Source organism: Sparus aurata, chromosome 4, assembly GCF_900880675.1.
Source record: "Sparus aurata chromosome 4, fSpaAur1.1, whole genome shotgun sequence".
In the NCBI taxonomy this organism is placed as follows: domain Eukaryota; kingdom Metazoa; phylum Chordata; class Actinopteri; order Spariformes; family Sparidae; genus Sparus; species Sparus aurata.
The window spans coordinates 3,014,047-3,025,646 of record NC_044190.1 but is presented as its reverse complement, the minus strand read 5'-3'; the positions used below and the strand labels follow the sequence as shown (position 1 = coordinate 3,025,646).

Sequence of the window (11,600 nt, the reverse complement as noted above, 5' to 3'; positions counted from 1 at the left end):
GGGCTTCTCCTCCTCAGTACCAGCATATGCCATTCTTCAAGTCTGGGAATCACTAAAGGAGAAATCTTTCCCACAATTATTTCACATTGAATTTGTTTGTCTTTCTCAATTAACTCTCCAAAATAAGCCTGAGTAGTTGCCACCAGAGCCACAGTTACCACCAGGGTAGCCCTATTTTGCTCCTTTTAATAAGGTTTTTTAAAAGGTGCTGTGGAGGTGAGCATGATCGAGGCGCGGCTGCGGGAGAGAGAGGTGGAGAGGGCTCAGGAGAGCAGCGCCAGGTGAGTAATTGACAGAGCTGGCACCTGATTACTAATCACTGTCTTCCTTTATATGCAGTAGCGTGCTTGACCTCAGATGCAGGATGCATGGGAGGTGCACAGGAGACCAGGCGGGAAGCTCCAGGAAGAGACGCAGCACAGAAAAGGCTACAGTGCTTAGCCCATTTTTGGCACTTTTTCCTTTATTTGTTGTTATTACTTCACATTGTCCAAACAGTTCAATGAGTATGGAGGGAAAAGTTGTTTGTGCTTAACAGGAAAAAATCAAAAAAAGAAAAGTAAAGGTAAACAGAGGAGAGAGACAAGAGCTATAAGTCGACTAACTGGACTGTAAACTCTGCTGCTGTTCAGAGACAAAAACAACAGCAACAGTATGGTGTTGAGAGGCTACAGGAATGGCCAGCATCTGGATGAATATTAGACGGAAAGAGGAAAGCAACAGACAAACCCTACACAGGAGCATAGCAATAAAGAAGATGTCAAGTCTAAAGCCCTGAGGCAGATTGTTAGACACCTTGAGGGAGAAGATGTTACTGTTCGCGACTGCAGAACAGATCTACAGCAGTGAATTAAAAAGGAAAGAAGGTAGGTTTAAATATGAGATGAGTTGGATCCAAACCTTATGTTCCTCCTGTAAAATACAAGACAGAATTAAACACATTAGGAGAAGATGTCACTCAGCAGTCATTGTCTTTATAGAAAAATAATGAGAATTAAACACCTGTCAAAAAACATACTAATGCACTGTTCCATTTTATTGTGAATTTAAAAAAAAGATTGTTTTAACGCTGATTTATGAGGCTTTGTGTGGGAACACTTTTACTGAGGGCTGAGTCACAACCAAGCACACAGAAGACAGAGGAGGAACATTCATATGCACATTTTGAAATGTGCCTCCATGTCAGCTTCATTAACTTGGGACTGTGCTTTTTAAGTGATGTGCCGTGAAAAACATCTGTATTCCTCACATGATAAGAAGTGTCATTTTGAGTTGTTACAAGGAATTGAAATTTAACTACACGATATTCTAAACATCAATAACGGTGCAAAGTGGTGCCAGTTGCACGTGAGTGTTGGTGCATGTGAGAAACTTTGAAAAAAGGTTGTTGAATCTCACTGTACATGTACAGTAGCTTAAGTATTTTACATTTTATCTAAACAGCACATGCTTTTAAGAAAAACAGCTATCAATAATCTATGTTCAAATGGTACAAATGGTAGAGTTTCATGCTGATCTGAAATGTAGAAGAGGTCCAACATTCAGTCATTTAATTCATGGGACTTTTACTTCACAACTCTTTATTTGTGACACTGTTTTCATTTTAAAGGACCAAGACGTTTTTTTTTTTTTTATTACACTGTGCTGGAAATCAACTGGCTTAGAGTTTAGATAACTTTGAACTTTTAAATATTACATGATAATGCATTTAAAAGTGCAGTTGAATTTCAAAGGGTCACACTGTATTAGCACACAACAATAATGTTGATTTTAAAACAATTAAAGCATGATGACATTATGTATATCAAGTCTCACACTTCGCAAATTGTTGAACCAGTGTTTTGAACTGTACACTCCTGACTGTAAATCTTTAAAAAGGCATAGGAAAAGCATTTTTAGTGTTATCTCACCTCCTCCTCCTCTCCGAAGCCTGTGAGGTCCCAGACATAGTTCAGTCGCATCTGCCGTCTCTTCCAGTGCTCCATGAAGAGAACCGCTACATAACCAACCACACAGCAAGCTAAATGAAAGCTCAAACATAAGCTGTTTCTGCACACTTTTCTTTACAGACACACCCACCGTCTAAAAATAATGGATTATAGAATGTGACATGGACATTTTCTTATTGTCAATCTTTCTGTATGGACATGTATCTGAAATATTTTACAAGATAAGTATAAAGTTATGTACAAATACTGTATCGTCTGTACTGTATGGTCAAGTGTAGACTAGGCTATCAATAGCGATGCAGGATAAGGATTTTTTGTCAGCCGATACAATAACTTTACCTGACTCATGGCTGATACCGATAAATCACCAATAATAGAAACTTACATTTTTATATTTTTAAGAATTCATTGCTAACCAGAAGTATATGTACAACTGAGTGTTAAAGAAAGCTTAGATATAGTTTGCAAAGGTGGTTTATTTGACATTCTATAGCTGTGACAAGAATTTTTGTTGTGTTCTTATAAATGACCATCCACACCGGTGACGACATGTGTCAATGTCTACATTGCGTGGCTCTACACAGGTGCAGCAGTTTGGCGTTATGAGCACAACAACATTGTGTTTGTTGTTCTTCTTTTATGTTTTTTTTAGCTGCTCACAAAACATCTTTAATGTGCTTACCACCACTTACTGGCCCTCATTTTTAAAACGAACGTACGGCAGAAAACTGTGTGTACGACCATTTCCACGCAAACTTCGGCATTTATCAATTTGGACGTGAGTGGAAGCTACGATCAGATCTCACGACAGGTCACAGCAAAATCTGGCTGAGTCTGAAAATAATTATTAAACAAACCTTAGCTGTCATTAAGCATAAGCAGTCACATATTTAGAACAGATCAAAATGGATTCTTAAAACAAATAAAACAACATTTTAAAAATGTAATTAAAAAAAAAAAGCCCACGTTTTTACTGATACCACTTTTTTGTAAAATAAAATATGACAACTAATTAACGGAATACCTAATAACCCTGCTGGCAAACCCTGCTACAGAGCAGGAACGCAGATTCAATAGTGAGCACACACGCACACGGGTCACAGTGGAGCGCTGCTTCGGGTTGCTGAAGGGCAGGTGGCTCCGTCTCGGACCAGCAGGGGGAACTGCTGTATACCCCAGAGAAAGTGTGCGATATTATTTTGGCCTGTTCAGTTTTGCACAACATTGCATTAGTGAACGGACTGCCTTTGATGTGCCGGCGCTGCCAGGATGCCGATCTTCATATCGGAAAAGTTTCTCTTCTTGCCAGTGTTTATTCTCTCCATGTTCGACCTCAGTGGGCGAGGCCTCCGAACCAGGAATATTTAAGGGCGTAACATGTTAATGACGATCGAATTCAGCCGCCGCATTTATCAAGACCCGATCATTCGTATGCTGGAATTGGTCAGATACGAATGTTTCATAAATCACATGTGTGTCCTGTCGTAAGACCAATTCTGCGCTCAGATCTGCACCCGTTTTCACGCAAGATTGATAAATGAGGGCCACTGTGTGTAGATGCTGCACGTCTACAAAAGCAATTTGGCTTTGTATTATCGGCTACATTTATTGGCTATAGTATTCTTAATCTGCCGATAACTGATAATATAAAATTTCCGTTATTGGGCTGATAACTTCGGCTGCACGATATATATCGTTCATCCCTAGTTATTCATTAATTGACAGCAGTGGACCCCAGTTCGAAACCAGCCAGAAGACCTGTACTGCATGTCACACCCCCCATCTCTGTCCCCTTTCTGATCTATCCACTGTCAAATAAAAGTGTCTATGCCTAAATAAAAAAAAAAAAAAAACTTCCCATACCCACTCTGTGGCTCTGAGATTATAAACCCATTGGTTCATGTAAATCTTTACGAAACTGACCACATGCTATATATTTGTGTCATTAAAAGAAAATGTCATACATGAATACATTCCTGAAACAGCTGGCATGGCAAGTGGGTGACTATTTTCAGTGCCCGGATAAATCGACATTTGATGCAATACTGAGTGCTAGTACATTGTATGTCGGATTGAGTCAAAATTAATACAGTGTGTGTTGAAGATAATCAAAGATCATGTCACCCAGTGCAACAGTGTGTCTCAGTGATGTGTTTTTAATAGTGTTTGGACAACAACAGAGCTCTGTGGCACAGAGAATGAAGATCAGACTATGATACACATACAATACCATGTTATTAACGATGAAGCTTCACTCATGTAGCTAAATGCTCATGCAATCATTTATCTGATGATATTCTCCTCTTTCAGGTCTACAGTGAATCCTGATGGCTGCTGAGCTGTGACTGTCTGTGACTAGCTTCATCACCTCACATAACACCTCACTAGTCTGAAGTCTTGCTGCTGCTAACAGATGGCAGCACAGTTTGGCAGGACATCAGAGGCAGAACAGCTCTGTGTGTACTCAGTGGCTACCTTTGTGGATTCCAATTGTAAATTTAATGTGCGCTTCAGTTTTTTTGTCTTTACCAAAGCTGTCCTGGATGGATTAAGTATAACTATGTATTAACTGGAACATTTCCAGCATTGGTAATCTGCTTAGTTTGTCTGTTGACTTGTTGGTTGCTGTTTATTTGATTGGGTGTGAACGTGTCCTTACCCCAGAGGGCCATGAAGATGGAGAAGAAGACAGTGGCTGGGTTGTCAAAGAGGTGGCTGGCTCGAGCTGTGCCGCACGCTGTCACCAGCTTCCAGTAGCTGCAGGCGCGGTCGCACAGCGGACACATGGTGATGTTGTTCCTGTGATCACAAATCTCCATACTGGCAAAACAGGGATGGAAGAAATGAATTATTCCAAAACATAACATAACATAGCACAACACAACACAACACACAATTACATAACATAATACAACATAATTCAACACACATAACATAATAGATCATAATAAAACATAACATTTCATAACATAAAAGACCATAACATAACACAATATAACATCATCATACAATGCATGCATCATAATATGCATCATAATATAACATAATGTAACGATAACACATATAATATAATATAATATAATATAATATAATGTGACATGAGCTATGTTTATTTTGTCAAATCTTTCCAAAACTGCTTTGACAATAAAATTATTTTTCTGGCTGCTGAACTCCTCAAAACTCAATGAACTGTCATGTCATAAGCTGCATGTTTTAATATGGTAGAGTACTTTAATGTACCATAAAACAGAGTTAATGTAAAAGAAATCTTGCACCCACTTCAGAAACCTGGTCAAAAGCAAGTTTTTCACTGATAAATTCTGGGTTGTCAATTAAGAGAAGTTGCATTTGAAACTTAAAGCAAAAATGACAAACAAATCTAGTTTTGCTGTAAAACGGTTAAATGCATTGGGCCTCATTCACCAATATCTTCTTAAGAATCTTCTTAGATTCTTTCTTAAGTTGTTCTTAAGAGGTTCCTTAAGAAAACCCTATGTCAGATTCACCAACTCGTTCGTAAGCCTCAGAATTGTTCGCAGCTGTGTTCTTACATTAAAGGAGTCATCACCTGGTTTTTCACATATCCAGTCCCTCTTGGATCGCTTTGGATCAATTCTCAAAACTTATTTGAAAAAAAAAATAAATAAAAAAATCAAACATAGAGCTTGTTCTGACCCTTTTTCATACCGCGACTTTCTCACGCGAGATTATGCGCGAGGTTTTGACCGGTCCGGATGTGCATTGTATTAATATGTAATGAGGCGCGCGTTGATTGGCCGCAGGAAGGACAGAAATGGAATGGGGGGCGAGCCTGCATGCACACAGACTCCAAAACATAAACAGCCCCCTGTCATGGCGCACACACTAAATGACGAACCTTACGGAATTCAGGCATTTATGTACGAGCCGGAGTCGGAAACCGAACGGGAGAGTGAAGAGACAGAGACGGTGGAAGAGACACGTTTACAGCAGGACGTCTCTGAATGGTAAATTATATTTTCTTCCTTCTTACTTTTCACACTCGTGTTTTACATGTAAGACCTGAGTTTTAATGCTGGTGGTCACGATGTATGGCGTGAAAATGACAGAGAAATAAGCAGATTCGGCGTGCTCACTCTGGCTGAGGACGGCTGTGAGCCGATGCTTAATATGCAAGTAGCCTCCTGTGGTAACGTCACCACAGGAGCAGAGTCAAAATCTCGTGCTTTAGGAACGCGCACTATTGTGCGCTATTCCTGTTAGTAAAAAGAGCCAAAGCGAAAAAAATAAGCCACTTTCAAACTCCAGCTTTTCAGGCAAGTTTCAACAGAGGTCCAACACCAATATGCATGATTTAACGAGAGAAATTGCGATTTCCGGGTGATGACTCCTTTAATGAAAGCTGCAGGAGCAATATATATGCCATTGTTTTGCGGGCCTTGGATGGAGAAATGCCACGTATAAATAGGGTGGGGGGGTTACTAATTGATGGCATGTTTCCAATTTACTTGATTTATCTTAAATCATTGGCACATTTAATTTATTTTAGAATTTAAATTCTTTGTAAATTACCAAAAATATGAAATAAATGAATAAATGAATAAATATGACAGAATTATCACTGTAATATTGCATTTTATTGAACTACACAAGAGAAGAAAACACAACCATGCCAACATTTCGGCACTGAAATATGTGTAAGAGTACTCCTGAGTGTTCGTAGGATTTGTTCTTGCCTAAGAAAAAATCCTAGATAAGAAAAAATTCATGAATGCCAGAATCTTCGCAAAATCTTCGTAAGTGGGACTTAAGAACAAATTTGTTCGTAAGAACGGTTCATGAATGAGGCCCATTGATTTTTGCCACTGTTCATTATGGCTCCCTAAAATATTAAATGGAGAGGAACCTCAGTTTAAACAGCATGGCAAAATCTCTGATGGTCTGAAACACACTGATGTTGGCTGGATCGCCGTAGAAGTTGTGTGCTGCCAGACAGATGACTTATCAAAAGACATATCCCTGAGTGTGACCATCTCTTTTTCATATGAATACATGTGTCCAGGATAAAGCACCAGCTGGTCAATTTTTGGGTTCATTCACAAATTAACCTGAAAATTCTATTGCCTCATGATATACACTGTATCATCATTGTCACACAGTGGTGAGGTTTTGTCTCGTCTGGGTTTTTGTCTTGTGAATTTCCTTTTTTATTTTGAAAATCTAATTCCCCTCTCGTTTCAGGTCACTTGCCCTTCCTCATGTGTCCCTGGTCTGACGTCATCCCAGATCCCTGATTGTTTCCACCTGTTCCCCTCTCCCTCATGTGTTAAATAGTCTGCGCCTTCCTTTGTCTTGTGCCAGAGTGTTTGTGTTCGTCCTGCATCTGCAGCCCTTGCCTCAAGCCACGACTATGCCAAGAGACTATGTTTGTATTTCTCTTTTCTTGATCCTCTTAAGTGAGTGACTTTTTGTTTGTAATTTTCTCAACAAAGTGAAGTTTAAGTTTATAACCCTTTTGTTTGCCTCCGGTGGAGTGCCTCCTTTTGTTTCTTAACTTTCATAGATATTGATAGAGTAGTTTTGTTTATAGCCCTTGTCTTCCTCCTATTTGGAGCGAATTTTTGTTGTAAGTTCTTTATTGCCTTAGTGCCAGAGTAGTTTAGTTTTCCTTGCTATTTTATTTTCCCTCCGCAGTGAGCGAAATTTTGTTTTAATTTTTTCCTTTTTCTTTGGAGGTCTTTTGCCTCAGTCTGTTTTATGTTTTGTTTCATGTTCCTTGATCAGCAGTTTAGAGATTGTGGTTTATAGCCTATTTCTTTAAGTCACGTTGCTTAAAAGAGTTCAAGTAAAGGAAATATATTTCGCAATAAAATTTGATTGAATTGCTTTAATTCTGCGTCGTATCTTCAGCCCAGGCCTGACAATCATATTGCTAAACACTAATTGCAATGCTCTGTGTATGTAAAGTATGTAATGACTCGGTGTGGAAAGACGTCTAAAGCTTTAGAGTATGTTTATGTTGATCGGTGGAGTCAGTCTGAGGGTGCGGTCTAAGCCTGGTGTTTATAAAGATTCATCCAGGAGATCTCCATCTCAACAAGTTATTTGGTGTGCCTTTGATTTCCTAAACCAAGTGAAAAATTGCTAGTGAGTTATATTTTTTTTTTACAAGCTACAACATTGTTGGCTTGTATTGTTTTCACATTGGTGTCTGTCATCATGGCAAAATGTGGTACTAGAAACACCCTAGGAAACTATCATAGAAGGGATTTTGAGTACTTTGGCTGGTGTTAATCTGTCTGTCTGTGGACAGATTTGTAAGTGCCATAGTGTTACAATTGGGCAAGATGCAGTCATGAAACATGATGTTATGACCCATGACCACTCAGTGATCATGGGCACTTGATTCTTGAAAATTCTTGTGGCAGCTTACTTTGCATTTGAAACAAGCTTTCTAAGATATTTTTCAGAAAAGAATATCTTGGACTCATGGAAATGTGCAATCAGTGAGACAAATCAAAATGTTGAACTAAAAATTACACCTTCTTTTTAAAGCACTGGGGAAAGTTATTGCAACTAAATCATGTTCGTTCACTGAGTAGCATGTAATTTCATCAGCTTTTCATGCTGGTACAGATACAGTACAGTTGGACAGAAAGCAAACAAATCAATGCAAGCTAACAAATCAATGTTGTTTTACAGTAAACACAACCTTCGCCAAAGACATTTCAGACATCTACCAAAGTCGGTCCACAGCACCATCGAAAGTGTCATTAAATGTGTTTCCTAGCCCTGTTTACAGACTCATGGATGAGACGGATCCTGATTTCAATCACGTTTTATCATATTCTATACTTTATTTTATTTAGACTATGTTTACAACCCTACTTAACAGGCCAGCAAGACTTTCCTGTTCATCACAAAGACCTTAAATTAGGTATTTTGCGTTCAAGGCTGATGCAGAGATCCTCATTCATGCTTTTGTTTAATCTAGACTGGATTAGTGCAATGCCTTAATTTCAGGTCCACTGCATGAGACCACTAAAAGTAATGGTTCAAATGCTGCAGCTAGAGGGCAGGCCCCTGTGAACATCTCTCTCGTGGCTCCTGCTGCCTCATATTGATGGATCTGGATCGTCATACCCTGGACTCGGCTGGATCATTGCTCTCCTTTGTTTTACTATCTCCTTACATCTGTACTTCATGGTGGAGAGGAGGTCAGATGGGCTTGGCACCCCTTGGCAATGCTTTGGCCTGCTCAGTCGTCCTCTTGGATCCACACACTTTACACATATTATATAATTATGTGTATCAGATATTCTGTCAATGTAATTTGTATATTGTGATTTTATTCTGTTCTGTACATGCGACATCTCTTGCATGTCTGTCAGTCCTGGAAGAGGGATCCCTTCTCCATGGCTCTTCCTGAGGTTTCTTCAATTTTTTCACCCTATTAAAAGCATTTTGTTTTGTCTCAATATGGCAAGTTTTTCCACACTGGAATCGGGGGTCTAAGGACAGAGGATGCCGTTCGCTACACAGATTGTAAAGCCTGTTGAGGCAATGTGATTGTGATTTTGGGCTATATAAATAACTATTTTATTAATTTATTTTATTTTATTGGATTTTATCTAATTTGATTTTCAAACTGATTTTGATGGCGTTACACACTCTTTTTAGGGATTTGTGACACTACTGTAAAAATGTAAAACAAAAAAATTAAGGCAAATCTCAATAAATAGACACAGACACAAAGAAAAAAAACAAAATTATTTTCATATATATTTAGTTTAGCAATAATGGAACAAAAGCAAAAAAAGGATCGTCAATGATCTGTGTTTGTGTGTTGTGTACCTTGGTATGTTATCATCAACAGTGGCACAGCCATAAAGGAATACAATGACTCCAACAATGGCTGCAGGGATCAGCATCTGTGTGTAGACTCCTAACCAGGCAAAATACAGTCCAACCTTCTCACCGAAATACTTCCTGTTGGAGGAGACATAGGTGCAATATTTAAACATCTCTACGTCACCGTCTAATCAAATCACATCATGATACCATGCCTTTACCAAATGACTTCATGGTCAAGATGATTAGGTAACATATGTCAACAGAAAAAGAGTCATCCCTTCCTGCTGTCTTTAGAACACCAGCAAAAATAAACCCCTCCCTTTCTCCAACAACTGCATAAACACTCTTTCTGCAGCAATTGAAACAACATTGTTTTATAAAAACTATAAACTGCTGATATGATGAATTGACTATGTTTGTTATATGTGTGAAACAACAGTAGCACAGTCGCTTAGTGTAGTGGGTTTGATAAGGAAGTATATCAGATTCAGCTCTCATTCCCATTCTCTTTCCTGGACCATAGTCGGCTCAGCTCATGACTATTGCTTTTGGAGAAGAGCATCAGTGGAGCATCAATTAGCTTGTGAGAGTCCTCATCTATCTTTCGTGCCTGCAGACTTGTGGAGGCAGTTCATGCTGCTGTGAGAGCACCAGCCGTGGCAGACATATTGCAAGAATTCTAGAAATGTGTTTGTAATTCACCCCGGAGCACTGCTATGGATCTGACCTGATGAGTCCAATAGGCTGGTACTTGTAGAAGACACTGTAGCTGGCCCACTCCTCATATAGCAGCTGTGAAGAGATCCAGACCATAATTACCATAAATACTAATACATTATATAATATATGAGAGAAAGGTCATTATCTTCCAGTTTTTTCTGCACATTTGAGTGAATCTTCTTTTAATGTTGTTTTCATTTAAAGCAAATAAATAAATCATCAATGTTTACCTTGACATAATCAATATAATGTATATTCTATAACAGAAGAACAGTGTTTGTCTATCCTCTATATTTTCAGTTACTTCTACTTTGTTTAAGTTTCGAGTTAAAGTTTAAGTTTGAGTAGGGATGTATCAAGGAATTATCATTATTGATTGAGCTATTGATTTTTGAAACCAGTCATGAAGTTAATGTATTGATTCGATTTAGCTCTAGTGTTATGCCACTTTGCTACCAAAAGAAACATGCTGACCTTTACATAAGAAAATGTCCCAATGCTAACATGCAGGCTTAACAGTGGTGAGTACTTACAATAGTTATGATAGTTGTTAGCTGATTTCTTACATGTGATTGAGACGTGATGTAGATGCATATTCAAAAACGTGATAACAAACAGAAATAACAAACATAATCACAGAGTGAAAAAACAGAATGAGTAGATAAAATGATAATAGATGAGAATTTATGTATATATATATGACAGAATACAAATAAAATCAACCATACAGTACAGCACATAGTTAAAAACAGTTCTATTCAAATGCTGAGTAGACTGAAATCAAAGTCTTAAGCTGTTCTATAGGTATAACTGTATCAAGTTTACATGTACGTTGTAAAATGTTCCAATTGTATGGAGCACTAAAATTGAAAGCAGTTTTTCCCAAATTCAGTGTTTACCCGGGGAACTTGGGGGCATTTTACAATCACTAGAGTGTGTTGAGTAGTGACTCCATAACCAGTTTAATAAAGAGCTGATATATGGTGGAATTTTCCCCTTCAAGGCTTTAAAATGAAACAGAATCCAATGGTCTTACTGTTAAAGGTATCTATCCAACTTTTTTAAATAGAATACAATGATGAGAGGATTATCTGTCAT

General features: G+C 38.4%; 1 protein-coding gene across 6 annotated transcripts in view; it reads right to left on the bottom strand.

Moving 5' to 3' along the window:
• The window catches only part of ano1a (anoctamin 1, calcium activated chloride channel a), a 120,824-nt gene that overhangs the window by 15,007 nt on the left and 94,217 nt on the right, over positions 1-11,600 (bottom strand). For 5 of the 6 annotated variants that reach the window (XM_030413863.1, XM_030413865.1, XM_030413860.1 and 2 more), the window contains 5 exons: positions 10,510-10,574; positions 9,783-9,917; positions 4,609-4,769; positions 1,911-1,996; positions 901-912 (listed from right to left, as the gene is read on the bottom strand). In XM_030413863.1, the coding sequence (XP_030269723.1) occupies positions 901-912; positions 1,911-1,996; positions 4,609-4,769; positions 9,783-9,917; positions 10,510-10,574 (459 nt within the window). The remainder of the gene's footprint in view (positions 1-900; positions 913-1,910; positions 1,997-4,608; positions 4,770-9,782; positions 9,918-10,509; positions 10,575-11,600) is intronic. The other variant, XM_030413861.1, reaches the window with a different exon arrangement.